Raw genomic sequence first — 17,742 nt, 5'->3', positions numbered from 1 at the left:
ATGCATAATACTCTACATGAGCTACATGATAAATAATATAAAAATGACTTTTATAGAAATAATATATTAATTAAAATAATAAATAATGTATAAATTACTTTATTTATTTGTTGAATTCAAAATTGAGCTAAGCTTGAGTGAGCAATGCATGCTCTCTAACTTGTCTGGTTGACTAATTGGGCAAGCTTTATTTGTGCCAAAGTTTGGAGTTAAACTCGAGGTGGCTCACGAACACTTCACTCATCTCTATTTGCTACCTTGTGTTACATGAAGCAGCTGCGCTAGGAATAAGTTAAGAAAGGGCAAACAAGAGACCTACAACTATTCCATGTTTTCAAAACAGTGAATCGTTTAAGTTAGGAGGAGAAAAATAAAGTATTTATTATATATTAATCTTTAAAAAATCTTTTCTTTTCTTTTCTTTTTTGCGAGAAAAGTGATCTAATCGAGGTGCTTCTAAAATGTGGGTGAGAACAAAGAAGAAATAAATGGGAAGGTGGAATAAATGGCTTAACAGGCTTTTCACTTATCTTATGACCCAACAAAGCACAGCCTCACCCTGTGCAACTCACAATTGACACCTGATATCCGTCACAGAAGGAACTTGTGTCCTTGAATGCCAAATTTTCATCTTTTTTAGGTAGAAAAAAAAAATTTCATCTTTGGTGGGCGCTTTGCTGAACTGATAATGGATATGCCATCCAAGAATTGGGAGAAATTATATCATACGTTGAATAGAATACGTGACCGTATACCATGCTAATCATCTCGTCTTCTTCTTACAAGCTCCATTCATCGTGCGCCCATGCGCCCGTCTTAGTGATTGGGTCTTAAAATGGAGACGAGTTGATTGGTGTGGTGCATGGCCATGTTGATGCATGTTGTGTAAGATATAATATGCCAAGAGCTTGTCTTCTTTCATACAGCACAAATTTTTATAATCATCGTCATTGTTTCGCCATAATTTTTCAACAAGATATCAGGCTTTCCATTCATAGGCAAGCAACACCCTCATAAGTTGATTTTGCACGTGCTTTCTAAATCAGAGATCTCATATGTGAATCCCTGGAAGGTGGTCTTTCAGTGTCCTTAAGGATTTGTTTAGTTCATAGAAAATAGAGAGGGAAAGAGATAATTCTTAAAAAATAGAGAGGGGGTTTTTTATTTGATTAGAGTTAAAAAAAAAAAAGAGAATAGAAAAAGTTTGACACTTCTCATATTTTATGAGAAGTGAAAATTCATGAGAGAGATGGATTTTGAAACTTCTCATGAAATGAGAATTGTCGGTATTTTTTTTTAAAAAAAATATTCTTTTAAGATATGCGACTAAGATTTTACCAAATATCAATAGATAATTTAGATGAAATACTGAATAATGATATATACTGAATTAATATTATCTTAATATTTATATAAATATAATATAATATAATATATATTTATAATAAATATTATAATATTATTTTAATATTTATACTAATATAATATTTTTTGTTAATATTTAATATTATATTTATATTTATATTAATAAATTTGTTATATTAAAAGATTTAAGAACTGCAGGGGCAATATGTAGTTCGATTAGATCACGCACCCAAGCTTTTTTTTATTTTGTTTGGCCAGTAACTACAAGTAATAACTAATAATTATTGATTATTGAGAATTGTTTTTTCATTTAAACTAAGAATACTTTTTGTGATAATTTAAAAATGTACAATCCTTATTATTTTTTTATTGATAATTTTAATATTATTATTTATATAAAGTTTAGGTGCAAAAAAAAATGATCCTACATCTATCAAGGATATAATAGGCGTTATATATAGTTTCTCAATTAAATGAGTGTTTAACCTAATATAAGTCACTCTTTAATAAGTTATTTTTTTTATGGTTAATCAAATATGTCAAAATTTTATATTTAAAAAATAATTTTTTAAAAAATAACTATCCAAAATATTATTTTTTTATAATAAAAATTTTTTTCATGGGCCAAACTAAATGATGCCATATATGTGTGTGTGTGTGTGTGTGTGATGCAAGTGGTGCCATATATAGGTGTGGCAGTTTCTATCGTGCAGCCAGTCAAGTTTGAGGTATGTTCGTTCGGATGAATTGGGACTAGTATTAGGAACGACCATAGTCCCATTGAGAATGATACATAAACTGGCAGGGGATAGATCCCAGACCTATCTATATTGAGTAGGAATAAAAATGGATAGGGTAGTCAGATCTGTTCCCATTCTTGTACATTAATATGTTTAATTTGCTAGCTTTTAAAATTTAAATATTTAAATTATTTATATATATATTATTGAGATAGATCTTCGTCGCTTAGCTGACTATCAAATCTTCTCATCTTCAATCCAACCAGAGGAGTTTCACTGACTAAGCTACACCGACTAAGTCTTCTCATCGCTTAGCAGAGTCGACGCCGGCTACTATCGTGCACACTCGGCCGACTAAGGGCAGCATACTCCCAGTCGGCACAAAGCCGACTATGTTTTACATGCCACCTAAGGCCCTACATCGAATAATGCTCGGCCTATAATCGACTTTATATTCGGTGTACGACCGACTACACCATTGGAGAGCGGGGCACTACCCCCCCCCATGGCTTTATCTTGCCGACTCCAACAACATGAGTCTCGCCGACTAGCTGAGCATGAAATATGGCCGCCATGTCATTCTGACAGGCTATATCAAGACCATGTCACTCAGATGCCATACTCTGGCCGACTAACTGTGCATCGTGATGGAATGCTACGAACTTATTAAATGCGCCTACAAGGTCATTTATTACACCCTACGTGCGGTAGCATCCACTGCCATATATGCACCGAATAGAAGGCACGTCCGTCATCAGCATTTAAAGATGCTCACACGGCACCATGCATCACCGTACGACCGGATATGATTGATGCAATTACCTGTCTTCTCACCATCCACTTTGCTCCCTTTATAAATAGAGATAAGCGGGGACCCCTCTAGGTACACACTATTTGCAACCTTAAGACTCTATTGCTTTTTCTCCTCAAGCCATCTCACTGATTTGAGCATCGGAGAATCCTCACCAGAGCCACCTCTGGTGGGACTTCCTTTGCAAGTTTTCGCTTTCCCTAGTGCCGAGCGGAGACCAACTCCGTTGTACACCGACAACCCCTCACTCTCACCTTTGGCCTTGACTGTGTGCACCTTCTCCGGCAAAGATACATCATCTTTTGATGTTCCAGCCGTAATGCATTCAGGTGCAACAGCTAGTCGGCTCTAGGCCGACTACCAAAATCGGAGAAAGGCCGCAACAGTTTGGCGCATCAAGATGCCGCCTTTGTCTTCTTCTTCCAGACCGCTTGCTTGAGGGACTGCATCATGACCCTCATACCTGTATGGATATGACAAAGAAAAATTAGTCTATGAACACAGTAAAAGCTACGAAAAGTCTGCAGAAAAGAAGACTATGGAGATGGCTAGTCGGGCTTATCCCGACGTCATAAAGGAACTGCTTCTTGAGCAGCTCCTGATGCGGAGGAATTTGGACTTCGTAGAGCTTCTCATATGTCTCCTGATCTTCCTCCAAAATTGTTTCATTTCTATTAGGGGATAGATTGAAAGTCGTCCAGATCCAATCTAAGCCCCACGGATGGTCGATAGTAATATAGAAAAATATATTCTTCTACATGTGGATAGAAGAGGCAAGCTTCTTGAACAACTGTTGATGGGGCCGAGGACAAAAGAATCACCATCTCCATTTTCAAGGATGTTTCTTCAATACAAAAATGGCTTGAAACAAAAAAAACTTAGGGCTCAACCCGAAGAAGGTGACAAAGAACAGCAAAACAAGCTAAGATCTTAAAGGAGTTAGGGGCAAGCTGTGCAAGGACGATCTCGTACATGTCAAGAATCTTGGCAAAAAAGGAGTTTAGGGGAAATCGGAGTTTCGATCGAAAGAACTCTTCATAGATGGCAATATAGCCATCAAGAGGATGAACAATCCGATCTTTTTTGTCAGGCACCATCATCTGATACCGACTAGGGATATGATAATGTCTCCTTAGTCGGTCGATAGCTGCCTCTCACAAATCAGATCTCTCAACGATAGGCCTAGAGGGGTTCTTGGTAGCAGGCCATTCGCCCGACTCCTCAAAGTATGAATGACCCTGTCGAGAATTTGCCTCTTCGGGTTCATCCTGAGAAACTTTCTCGATCTCCCTCTAGATGGTTGGAGTCTGAGAACTGCAATCTTCGATCAGATTCTCATCTCCGAACTCTCTACCAACAAAGGCCATAAGGAGAAGAAGGGATTTAAATAGAAGATCAAAAAGAGGAGAAAAAGACCAAGAAGAAAACCTCTAGAGAAAAAGACCAACGATGATGATGATGGCAACGAAAGACTGGCGCCGGAGGAGACGACTCGCTAGCGGCAGAACCTAAGCTCTCTACTAAGAAGGGGACAGGAAAGACTTGAGACAGGGTGGACACTCTGGACTCGGAAGCAAGACTAAAAGAGGGGGGAAGCCCCTATTTATAGATTTCTTCGATGGTCGGGATCGACATCGAGTACCATGCCTTACTCAGAGATCTTGACACGTGACGGCAATCTCAGTCGACGATCTTGGCACCCGTTCGATGCACCATCGCTCAGATCTTATCGAGTAAGCTGAATCCACGTAATAATAAGTTGGGCCAATAGACGCCTGACATGTGGATGACTCTAGTACACATGTTCATGTTACCCTGTTAGTCGATCTTCTACCGTCGATTAGAAAAATCACCTCAAGCACCGTGGCATTAATTGCTGTAAGACTTGCGATGAGATGGTGTCGCCGTATGGTTTATGAAAAGACAAGACGACGGTCCACCCCATGAAGCGACAAGACAACCAAATGGCAGTTGGCAAAAGCAACTCGGATTTGCTCAAAGATGAACTCCCTTCGTCCGACTAACCAAGCAATCGGACTCGAAAGTTAGGGGGTAGGTGTTGGGGTAGATCCCCGTCGCTTAGCCGACTACCAAATCTTTTCGTCTTCAAGCCGATCAGAGGAGCTACATTGACTAAGCTACTGCCACTCAACCCGACTCGGATTGATGAGTTCTGCTCGATAGGGTCGACACTGGCCACTATCGTGGACACCCGATCGACTAAGGGCAGTATACTCTCAGTTGACATAAAACCGACTAGGTTTTACATGCCACCCACAGCCCACTACGTCGAGTAATGCTCGGCCTGTAACTAATTTCATACTCGGTGTACGGTTGACTACACCATTGGAGAGAGGGGCACCACCCCCCTTACGACTTTATCTTGCGGACTTCGACTGCACGAATCTCTGTCGACTAGTGAGCACCGAGCATGGTCGTCATGCCATTCTGACAGGCCACATCAAGGCCATATCACTCAGACACCATACTCTGGCCGGCTAGTTGCGTCTCATGATGGGATGCTACGAATTTATTAAATATATCTATAGGGTCATTTATTACACCCCATGTGCGGTAGCGTTCGTCGCCATGTGTGCGCCATATAGAAGGCATGCCCGCCATCAGCATTTAAAGACGCCAACGTGGTACCATGTGACACCATATGATAGGACATGATTGATGTGATTATCTATCTTCTTACCATCTATTTTGCTCTCTCTATAAATAGAGGTAAGCGGGGATCCCTCCAGATACGCACTATTTGCAATCCAAAGACTTTGTTGCTCTTTCTCCTTAAGTCATCTCACTGATTTGAGCGTCGGAGGGTCCTCGCCGGAGTTACCTCTGGTGGGACTTCCTTTGCAGGTTTTCACCTTTTCCAATGCCAAGTGGAACTAGCTCCACTGTACACCGGCAACCCCTCGCTCTCGTCTTTGACCTTGACTATATGTACCTTCTTCGATGATGGTATATCATCTTCCGATATCCCAACCGTAACACATCTAAGTGCAGCAGCTAGTCGATTTTAGGCCGACTACGAAAATCAGAGAGAGGCCGCAACATGTATCAATATCCAATTTATATTCACACATTATTAAAATAAATATCTCTATCTTTACTATTTTAAAGCTAGAAAGATTGTATGCTAGTATTATCATTGTAGCTGAGATGCTCTATAGCTGGGCTAAAAAAATAAAAATATATTATTTACTAAAAGAATAGCTTTGGTAACTCAAAAATATAACACAAATTCACTCCTCTAGTGTGCTGCGAGAACAAAAATCATCTGGTGCATATGTCAAAAAAGATCATACGGAACAATCTTTCTTTTTTGCCATGTACCATCATATCTATCTTCAAGTGGAAACTAAGAAGTTAAAATGAGATGGGACTCCTACCATGAAGTCCATCAGTCTTATAACCTAAGAAAAGGAGAAATATGAAGCATCCTCTATGAGGCCTTCTATCCATACTTTTTTTTTTTTTTCCCTCGTTAAACCATCCTTCTCTTTCAATCCATCTATCAGACACTTTTTATCCTTCCCAAGTCCCCTTCTCTTCCTCCAAAATATAAAATTCCTTCCTCTTCGTGCCTATGGACCATACTCATCGATATAATATATCATCAAGTAATATACACCTAGCAAATATTATCCATTCAACAATCCATACATATTATTAAGAAAATTAATATATAATTTTTCAAAAAATCATATTCACAAATATATAATATATAATCAGATAATAGACACTTAATAGATTTATGATACATATTCTAAGAATATCCTTTGATGCATATCTAGCAACAACAAAAAATATATACCTTCAAACAACTCGATTTACATACAAAAAAACTGATAAATAATTTTAAAAAAATATTATGTTAGCAAGTATACAGTAAGTTTTAGATGCCATACACTCAATGGGTTTCTAATACATATTTTAAGCTTTTTAATATATATTTAGCAACAATCCAATTATACCTCCAAATATATCAATATATATCTGGATAAATTGATATATAATTTTTAAAATATAATAATCTCTGATATACAGTATATGTCCAGTGACATGTATTTAATGGATTTTTAATATATATTTTAAATTTTTTTGACACATATCTAACAACAAGTCAGAGAAATATATATTAACAAGTGGAAGAAATATGTGAGTTTTAATTTACATATATTTCTTCATCATTTAATTTTATTTTCTAAATCATAATGGGTCACCATCTACTATACAATTTATGACTTTTCATTAGATCAAATTCTTTTAAAACTAATACATTCCCCATATCAAAATTCTAACAAATATGAATTTTCCATATACATACGCACGCGTGTGTATATATATATATATATAAAAGAGGTGGAGAGAGAAGTTAACGGTGCAACGAGGATCAGAGATAACAACAGAAGTTACGGCACCGCCGAGCATCATTTAAAAAATAAATAAATAAACCAAAACTTTTGCAGGTTACGGAGTCCTCAGGTGCCAAGATCGCATAAAGAAACCTCATCGACTACCAATCCAGCAATATGATGAAAAGGAATTCGAAAACTAACAAGAAATCCAAGTAGTTAACGGTGCTACAAGGATGAGAAATAGATTAAATTGCTGTACCCAAACTTCAACTGCAGAAACTATTAGATTAAATGATTAAATCAATTGCCATATATTGCACTAGCTCTTACCATTAGTGGTGAGCAGAGAAGGCTAGACTAGGTCTTACAAAAGGGTTTAACTTGATCAACACTTAAGCTTGTCATGACGTAAGTTTGAATATAGCATTTATATATGGAGCCATTCTAATCATCTTGGGGAGACCAGGGCCTAGCTGACATGGATGCAGGATGGGTCAATCCTTTACAGGCTAAGATAGCTTTGATCAAGCCTTCTCTGATATATATGTTTTCTTATGTATGAAGGAACACTTTGATGTGCTTAATCGTTTGTATTGTGTGGTATAATCTTACATGGAGTCCAAATTTCCAACATTTTGACTCCATAATCAGTTGTAAGTCATTGCATCATAATCTCGGCCATCATTCGGGTGCAATTCCAGGACTCAATCAGTGCAAGCTTGACCAAAACCTGGCTACACATTGATTCGATTGGCTACACAACACATAACTCAAATGTAATCTAATATATATGATCGGTTTTGGCTCGCAGTTTGCTATATAATCCTAACACTACATAATTAGGTGGCCATGTTTTCTAACTTTTAAATATAATTGACCTTATCATATTTGTCCCTTAAAAATAAAATTATGATAAATTTAATTTAAAAAAAAAAGATTCTAATGTGTACTCTAAAGAGTTGGAAGGGGGAAACTTTCCTCTAGGATAACTTTGATTATATCATTATATGTATAGTAAAAGTCCCATATCTACCAGGTCCAAATTCATGGTAATCTATTGGCCCTAGTCTCATAACAAATGTTGAAAGCTTATTTAAATGAAGTATATTATATAAGATCAATTTTAAATAATTCATAAAAAAGAAATATTAGTGCCTAATAGATGCTTAAATCTTATCTATAATTTTTAAGGGTCATATGCACGTGCACATTATGTGTATCCTATATTTAGTTCTACATAAACACGGCAATATTTTTCAACTCTTCAATTTCCAAATATTCTTGATTATATTCCCTCTTAAAAGTTGACACCATGGCAGATTTTCTGCCAAAAAGGATCCTAGTGTTGCTAGACTCCGAGAATGAGTCAATAGAAGAAATCCCCCTAAACTTAGAATTTCCATAATTTATTTGAATAATTAAAATCTCATATTTTTCAAAATTTACACTCAATGATGTATCAGCCATAGCAAAATATAAGATGAAGAATCTAAAATCTTTCCTAACAGCCATGTGCATTATAATTGTGATGCTTATATCTATCCACTTTATCTATATCTATCTATCTACTTACTTCTAGCTTCATATACCTACTTATATGATGACAAACCCATGGGATAGGATGTTTATTAATCGGTGGCCGTCGCCTTGAGAGATAATTTTCCAGCATGATCAGGTGCATAGAACTTTTTAGGCTTTGGTAGCCATATGATAGAGACTGAAATCTACTTCCCTTGTCAAAATTGATCACGATCTCTTCGATGGGCATAAGGGCTGTAAATGGGCCAACTTGGATGGGAGTGGTCTGTTGGGTATCCTGTTTAAATTGGGCCAAGTAAGCATAGTTTCGGGCTGGAGTCGGCCAGACTTTAGGCCCAAAACAGACTCAGATCTGCTTTTAGCCTGGCTTGGAACAAGCTCCACAAACTTATTTATATGGTAGGATATGTGCCTAAAATTTTGGTGCCCGTTTGTATAAAGCATGCTTAATCATCTAATAGGGATACTATATATCTTGTTGGCATCAATCTTGACACACCAATGCTGAGAACTCCAGTACCATAGAGTCAAGACCACCTAAACATGATTCGGGTTGTATCTTCCGTGCTAAAGAATGATCGATCTTTTTTCACGACCTTAACTCTTGGAGCGCACTTTGTGCAGCTTCTAAAGCATGACCTCAACTTTGTGACGTGTGCTATGGATGGAAGGAAGAAGTTCATCATGCTTTGAAAGTTGTGCGAAATACGATCAAATGATTGAGGTTGTGAAAGAAGATCAATTATTCTTTCGCACAAGATACAACCCAAACTCATTAAGCACGTGGATATACGCATGCATTGTATGATGCTTACAATTCTTCCCCTCGGGGTTCATCATCCTTCGTAAGTAGATGAGCCAACCACCCTCAATTTTATGGTAAAGCCATGCAAGAAATATTTAGACTTGCTCAAGCATGTTAAGATAGTTTTTGAGTTCGGCTAGGCCGCGCTCAATCTCTGATCAACTTAGAATGTCACCACCAGTATGAGGACGAGAGTCTTAACATGATCCATGGCCTTCTTGCTTAAGACCAAATGTAGTAAGAGATGTTGATTAGCTCACATATAAGCTCATTTTATATAGTTCTCAAAACAGGCTCATCTCATAATTTATGAACCAGTCCACTCTCGTCCAAGGAAGAGAAGGTTCTGAGTTCGACTTCTGGATGTCCATCTCCAGGTGCTGGAGCATCTAATAATTTTGTTTTGCAAGTCTAAACCCATGCAACTAACACATGTCGACTATTAGAACCTGTCCATGGCCTGCTTCAAAGCCCAGTATAAATCCATGAGGCCATAAATTTCGTGTCAGGTTGTCTACTCTGCCATCTATATAGTAGTGGGCTCAGATAAGCAAGCTCTTCTTGACTTTCCTGTCTTCGCTTTTATAATCTTTCATCTGATCTTATATCCAGAAAGACATGCTGCTGCCACTTAATCTGCAAGAATTTTGAAGATGTTTGCTGAGATCAATGAAAATTTACGCTGGGATGGTGTTTGCCTAAATGCCGGTGAAAGTTCATGGAGCTCTCCTGATGCCTTGCCTTCACTTATCCATTCCCAGGTACGTGGCATTTCTTGGTTGCCGCACTTTTATGACGCTCATAGTGGATTATTGTAATTATCTTCAAACTTTGAATGCAATGCAGTTGAGTGTATTATATTGAGTCGTAGTTATCTATTGGTTAATTATCTTAGTCTATTGGTTAATTATCTTAGTCCTTGTGCACACTTTTGCGGCCTATTTCTTTGAACATATCAATCAGTTCTCAGAGTACGGTGTTCTCCAAAAATCTCTCTCACAGCTTCAACTTTTTCTGACAGTGAATTCTTATTGTGTCATAAACACATACAAGCAATTGAAGAAAATTTCCTGTCATGAATTTGATCCACCAGTTCGCAGTTTGTTGCTCATTGTAATGTTTAGTATGAATTTACTGGATTATTTTGTTGTCGTTGCTCTTTCTTTTGTTGAGCGAGGTTTACCGTTATATTTCATGAATCGTAGAAGCGGCCGAAGTTGCCAGTACTGCATAAAATTTAGCTAGTGAATCATCTAATAGTTAATATCCTCGCTTTATAAAACATTGGAATACAAGAAAATTCAAACTTAGATCAAGCTAGAAACTTCTGTAATGAGAGGACACTACTTCCCAATTGGAACACCAACTAAACACAAGCACTTTCCTTTGATCGGTTGTTAGTAAGCCTACATATCATCACTCAGTACTTATCAGTCCTCTTTACAGAAACTTTTGGGTGATGTGATGCGTACTCTTTGTGATGACTAATGATATTTCTAATATCTCACTGATTAATAATAGAAAACAAACATTTTTCTTTGCTCATTTGTGAGTAAACCTATCTACACATGTATACACTATGAGCTTCAGTAGTCCCAAACTCGGATATGTAGACCATTGGGAGCTTCAACCCTTGGAAATTTCAGTATTTTATCTCCTCCAACTTCTTCCCATCTGCAACAGAAGTATTTCGAGAACAATCAGAATTACTTTTAAGAGGATTTATGGTGAAATCTATGCCCAAGATAGAAGGTATCCTATTTCTCTAGTCATTTAACTCAAGCTGCATGAACTATAAGACAAGCAACAGAGATGTGTGAGCTAATGCTTCATTCCAAAATTTTACGAATATTTCTTGATGATCATTTTCCCAAAAGAGAGAAAAAAGCCTATTTGAAGATCCAAGGGCAGAAAGAAGGACCTGTATCTGGTTACAAAGTGGTGAAGAAATGTTGCAATTTCTGCTATCCCCAGTTCTTTCCCTGGGCATAGCCTACATCCTCCTCCAAACATCATGAAATGCTGGTGCGACTCCAGGTTCTTTTCCTGTAGTTAGTGAATTAGAGATCGAAGTGTGCATTCAATTAGAAAGAAGCATGCGAGACTTCAATTATTTAAGCATGTTTTAGCCTCACGCTCACTCACCAGCCATCTCCATGGATTGAAGGTTAGAGGATCAGGATACAAAAATGGGTCATAATTGATCTCCCTAGTGCACACATAAATTCTCCACCCTTTTGGAATGACAAATCCTGAAGAAAACACAGTAGATATCAAGCATTAAGGACCAAATTTTTGTTAAATTCCTGAGGTAACCAGAGGATAACTCAGCATAGGATTAATAGGAACCACAAAAATAGGTTCCCATTTTTTCTCTGAACCCACCTTTCATTTCCACCTCTTGGGTTGTTTTCCTGAGCACCCCATTAACAACTGTGGCTATTCTTAGAGTTTCAAAAATTACCTATAACAAGAACAGCATTTTTCTATTAGACTATTCCATTTGAAAATGTTTCAGATTAATAGGAAAAAGCCACTGAAACTCACTGCTGAAGTGATCGACCTACCGCTCTGGTAAAACTCATGGACTTGTAATCATTCCAATCAATTGCATCTTTTGCTGACTTCCCTTCTCGGATTTTCAAATGTTCATTCTTCAAGAGATTAGGATAACAAATAGGAGATATCAAAAATTATGTAAAAATCAGTAACAAGCTTAATTCAATTAGTGTAAGAGAACTTTTTGTACCCTTATCTCCTCAAGAGCTCTTGGGTGATCATGGAGATATTTTACAGCCATCATTGAAGTTGTTGAAACAGTTTCATAGCCTGAATAGACGAGAGCGATGATCAGATCAATGATCTGATCATCAGTTAATTTTACTTTTGTGGTGTTGTCATTCTTTAGGAGGGAATCAAGCATGTCATTATAAGAGCACTGTGAAGCTCTTCTCCCCTCAATGATGTCTCTCAGCATGCCTACTAGCTTCTTCCTTGCCTGCACAAGAGATCTCTTAGCAATGAACCAAAATCTTATAAATAATAAGAGATGGTAAAAGATTGCAAGAATTTGCAGTTACCTGGAATGCACGGTGGTAATTTGTGCCTGGAAGGTTGATAGGCAAGGAAAGGGTACCAAGAACAAGTTGGAAGATCTCAGTTTTGAGAGCTTCAGAAAGTGGACCATTTTCAATGCTAGCTATCTGCTTGAGGGCTGACAGCAGCGCCATCTGAAAAAGAACTAAATTGTCATAAATTTTAAAAAGGAAACCTATAGCTTTAAAACAATTTGAACTCGGTATAAGTTCTGCATGTTTAAATTGTAGTCTTTGCTTTCATGGGATTTGTAGATGAAACGAACAAGAAGACAGGATTTATCTCAAAGCTTACATGGTTATCATCTTTCTAAGCGCCAACTCTGTGCCAATTATAGCAGACTCTGTTATTTTTTGCTAATTAGCTAATACAAAGTATAAAAAAATTGATTCTCTCACTTCAGGCTTGGTTAGGGCAGGGAGCTGTAAATTGTAACAAGAAAAGAAGTAGAAACCCTACTGATGGATGGTAATTAGTAATTATTACATATGTGTATATTGTTTGTAGAAGCTTCTGCAATCAGGACTTTCCCCCTCACTCCTACCTCCCTTCCCTGTGTTGTGGAGAGAACAACTGACCATTGGAGAAGAGAGTTTCTCAATTTTTTTTTTTTAAACAGTCGAAAAGAGAATTAAAAATGAACGTTCTTCTCAAAAGAAAATTAAAAATGAGGTTGGAGTTTAAATAACCCATTGGACCGTTGGAAATTCAACAAACCTCCTTGGTTTTCTCTTGGATATCTATGATTCTCCCACTCCAACTGCTAAGATGAGATCTCATGAACTCATCAATCTTGGGCAAGAGTTGGTCTTTGATCACTGGAGGATTGATGAGACCAAGCATGACACTTCTCATAGCCTTATGGAGGGAACCATGAATGGCTGCAATGTTGCATTTTCCCAATATATCCAGCATGGACTGTGGATAGCCAGGAACAAAGCCCTTCCCTTCATTCATGAGAATGAATCTATTAAGTTCTGGATCCATGCATACCACCGTAGGACATCCCAGTATATGTGACTTAAACAAGCTCCCATACCTATAAATTTCACAAAAAAAATTGTATAAGTGAAATTATACTAGAATAAATTGAAAGGAGGAAAAAATCATGTTTAACAGCAACAAACCAAAAATTTCTGCTCTAGACTTTCAAAACTTGAGCATGTTTTACTTGCATATAAACCAGAAGTTAAATACTTCACTGACATGCAGTATGCATAGCTTCCACCTTATAAAAATAGAAAATATATGATTTCTTTCAAAAAATGTAAATATATGAGAATGGTCATGCTGACAATTTATCCCAGGAATCATCTTAAGGTAGATAAAAACGGGAGCCAATCATCTTAAGGTAGCTGAAAACAGGAGCTTTTATGAATTCATAAAAAGCAGAGATGATTGCCAAGCTTTGAGACGGAGATCCAAAGCAAGTATTTCTGTCGCTTAAGAGAAGGGGGCCAAAATAGCTAAAGGAAAGGAAATGGATAAAGGACAGTGATGTAATATCAAATAGCAAAGTACTTGCAGAACCAGTTAAAACAGTGGATAAAATTCCCTTTAGCAGACTGAATCTTTGATATGGAGTTCAAGAAAAGCTTAAGCAGCAAGAAGGCCACTTTCCAGCAAAAGCCACTGAAGTCAGAATATCTAACATTTTTACTTCTGCAAATGCTTCATGTCCCAGAAAAATCGTCTTTCTTTTGGCGGGTCATAAATCATTTTTCAGTGACAAGGAACACCCACTAAAAAAGCCATCACTTACCAAAAATCAGACTTTCTGAAGAACAGGGGAAGGAGAACAGAAATTGTTGCATCTCATTTGCAACTATGTATCATGAGACATAAGGGAAAAAAATTGGATAAAATGGATTTACAGTCCAACCACCAAAAGGTTCTTAGAACATACAGGAGAAAAACCTGCCATCAAAGCTTAAGTTATCGTAGGAGAGTTCAAAATCTCATGCATTCATAAAGAAAAATATATTTCCTATCATTGAGGGCTTTCTTGTTTTGGCATCTCAAATATCTCAAAGGAAGAGAGTCCATCTCTCTCCAAGCTCACCTAAGTCTCTGGTTTTTCATGAAGCTGGGCCCTTGCTTCAGAAACTCTGTTGTCTCCCCAAAGAGTGGCCATCCCATGGTCCCTGGAGGGAGGCCCTTCTTCCTAAACCTCACCTCATTCCATCTCAACAAACCACTGCAGACAACCAGGAAGCCCAGTGCCAATCCAAGCACCCAACCCAAGACCACCATTTCTGCACTCAAGCAGGAGTTCCCCAACCCCCACCTCAGAGTCCTAGAAATGAGATGGGTGCTCCTGCTCCTCCTGCTCTGAAGTGAGCATGCCTCTATATAGGCCCCCAGAAACCACACAAGATAAATTTCCTGCGGTGAAAACCCAGTATCACAGCCACAGGTTAAAACAGTTAAAAGAGCCTCTGTTTCAGGGAGCAAGAATCCTTTTTGAGTCCACAGACTAAAGGGTGGTATCCTCCACTGCCTAATTCCAAGCCTAAATCCTCTGCATGGATGGTCAAATAGTTAGTTAGGGAGAGCATCTCCATAGGTTGCCAGTATTTTGTTTTAGATGGGTTTTTGTTAGGTACATCACATGACAGTTTATAACATAAGAACTTTATGTATGGTCGGAGGGTTGGATGTTTATACCTACAGGCTTTCAATAATGAGATGGGGCGTTCAGATGTGAGAAGAATAAAGAATGGAGGGCAATTAAAAGGCAGTTGAGGTGGCACATGGTCACCACCCCATTGGAGCAAAGGGGAGAAGGTTGTGTATGGTACTGTCAACAGCAGCAACAAAAAAAAAAAGGGGAGAGGTCTTCACATGCCTGTCATGTAGATCTGCTAATCCCATTAGATATTCTCCAGTAACCTATCTTTTGGATACATCTGAATTAGAATTAGGATAAATAAGAGTGGATCCCTCCTAGATAATTAGCTGATTTCTTTGTTTTCTCTATTATTGTTGGATGCTTACTTGGACTTTTTTTTTTTTTTTTCCTTAAAAAAAAAGTTCTTCTGAGCTTCTATCATAAAAACCGCTTGCAAATTCACTTTAATTTGATATGAGTTTTTCTTCGTTATAATGTCTTATTGTTGCATAAGTAAATTGGATGTGAGCAATAGAGAGCACAACATTTTTATTGGAAGCCTCTTTAAATATGCAGATATATTTAAAGAGTTTTTTGTAGAAATATTTGTGTTATGTACGGAGGAACAAAGATAAATAGATGAAAGCAAAAAGGAAAGACTAAGAGATGTAAATTATTAAAGAGAAAAAAAAAATAGAAAGGATAATGTAAGGGAGAGAGTTTTTGAGAAAAGAATGTTATTAGCTTTCTAGAAAATCATTTCACTGAAGAAATATTTCTCATAAGATCATGCTTATAGGATTATTTTTTGATTAACTAACAGTATTTCTTTCTTAACTTAAGAGGTAGAGCTATTGCTTCATAAACATAAATCATCAAGCATCTTTTACTTTTAAAATATGTTTGATTAAAAAGAATTTAGTTTTGAAATGAGGACGAGAATGCGTAATTTTCAACTCTAACCATTTGATTGGAAGAATCTCATCTTTATTTTAAAAGAAGAAACGAAAATATCTCAAAAATCCAACCTCAACTCACTTCTTCCATTCTATCAGATTTATTAAAAAATATTTTTTAAAAAATATCTTTCTATGTTAGTCACTAATCAATATGGTCACTCTGCTTCCTACTCTAATCCATCCAATTTTAATTTCAGCCACGAAAATATCTTAAATTTTAATGCCTAGATTTTAATACTCAAATATTAAATAAATTATATAAAATTTTGATTACTATGCTTCAACTGTCTTTTTTCCTCTTCAATTGTGTTACTTATCCGTTTCGGTTGGATGACCACGAAAAGATCTGCAAGCCCGCATTCAAACAGTGAAGGCATGCTGAGGTGTTATAAAAGAGCGCACCTGTAGATAAGATTGGTTCTCCAAACTATTCCAAGTCAGAAATTTCATTTGAAAAGCCATTTAATTTATGTGCTCATTGTTTCATTCGGTGGCACGTTTAACGATGCTAACTCAAAAAAAGAGCAAAGCTAAATAAGAAACCGACCGAGTAGTTTTTGGATTAAGATACCCGAGTTACCGAAGCATTAAGGTGACCCTATAACTGGGGTTAACAGGGACCATTATACTCTGGTTTGCCTATCTTTTGACTTTGCTCGAGGGAACTGCTTGCCTTGAAGTGTCTTTAAAAAAAAAATAGTAGTTGGGATTGGCCCCAAGGAGATCCTTAGATGGTGATTTGACAGCCAAGGCGCTGTTGCTCTTTGCTCTACTTTTCTCATATTTTATTGCCAAGAGAATTAATGGGCTTGTAGGCTCATAGGCACAGAGCTATGGCGGAGCCTCTGTAGGACTTCATATGTGTGAGAGGGGAGAGAGAGAGAGAGAGATAGAGAGTCCAATCTGATAGATATGAATGAAAGCAAGATGGTTGACATCTATGGAAGCATGGGCGTGTGGAATAAGAAAGAGGATAGACTTGTATCTCTGAGATGGGCGACGTTAGAAGGTGGTTCTGGATCATGGTCATGGAGTGAAATGGACATAACATGTGTCAATTTATTGATAAATGTATCAGGTTTTTGGATGGCCAGAATTCGGTTTTATCCACGCTTGACTTACGGACCCTTTAAATTGAGACAGTGCATGTTGTGGATTGGCCCATCTGTAGATCATTTGGGTGTGCTAATCGCACTGTACATGGAATATATAGAGAGAGAAAAGGTATGAAAGGGTAGGCATGAGGTTGAGAGATATTGTAATCATGTCTATGTCTGAAAAAGATCTGATGGAGACATAAGGGAGCTCTAAAGCGAGAACTAGATCATCAATGAAAATATTACTATGGATTGAATCTCTTGCAAGCGGTGTTTATGATTGGAAGCTAATGTAAAAGCTATAGTTTTATCTCTCCATTAAATTTTTTTTGATGAAATATCTTCGTATCGA

The 17,742-nt window shown here is 37.3% G+C and overlaps 1 protein-coding gene across 1 annotated transcript; it reads right to left on the bottom strand.

The window, feature by feature from the left end:
• Positions 1-10,876: 10,876 nt before the first annotated feature.
• Positions 10,877-15,204, bottom strand: LOC105057148 (cytochrome P450 85A1). The gene is made up of 9 exons (XM_010939634.4): positions 14,786-15,204; positions 13,441-13,762; positions 12,708-12,857; positions 12,377-12,625; positions 12,195-12,281; positions 12,013-12,091; positions 11,773-11,879; positions 11,549-11,673; positions 10,877-11,301 (listed from the first exon to the last, which is right to left on the bottom strand). Exons 1-9 carry the CDS (start codon positions 14,974-14,976, stop codon positions 11,214-11,216), a joined length of 1,398 nt encoding a protein of 465 aa, XP_010937936.1. The 5' UTR covers positions 14,977-15,204; the 3' UTR covers positions 10,877-11,213.
• Between the last annotated feature and the right edge of the window lie 2,538 nt (positions 15,205-17,742).

This window comes from Elaeis guineensis, chromosome 2 (assembly GCF_000442705.2).
Source record: "Elaeis guineensis isolate ETL-2024a chromosome 2, EG11, whole genome shotgun sequence".
NCBI lineage: Eukaryota > Viridiplantae > Streptophyta > Magnoliopsida > Arecales > Arecaceae > Elaeis > Elaeis guineensis.
The sequence above is the reverse complement of the archived record's forward strand: the minus strand, read 5'-3'. Positions and strand labels throughout refer to the sequence as shown.

Bases quoted from the DNA above. Each gene is read 5' to 3' on its own strand.
- LOC105057148 (XM_010939634.4), bottom strand. From the start codon at position 14,976: ATGGTGGTCTTGGGTTGGGTGCTTGGATTGGCACTGGGCTTCCTGGTT. The intron at 13,763-14,785 runs GTGAGCTTGGAG...TGAAATTTATAG, and splicing joins ATGAAAAACCAGAGACTTAG to GTATGGGAGCTTGTTTAAGT. The intron at 11,674-11,772 runs GTGAGTGAGCGT...CACTAACTACAG, and splicing joins TCAATCCATGGAGATGGCTG to GAAAAGAACCTGGAGTCGCA.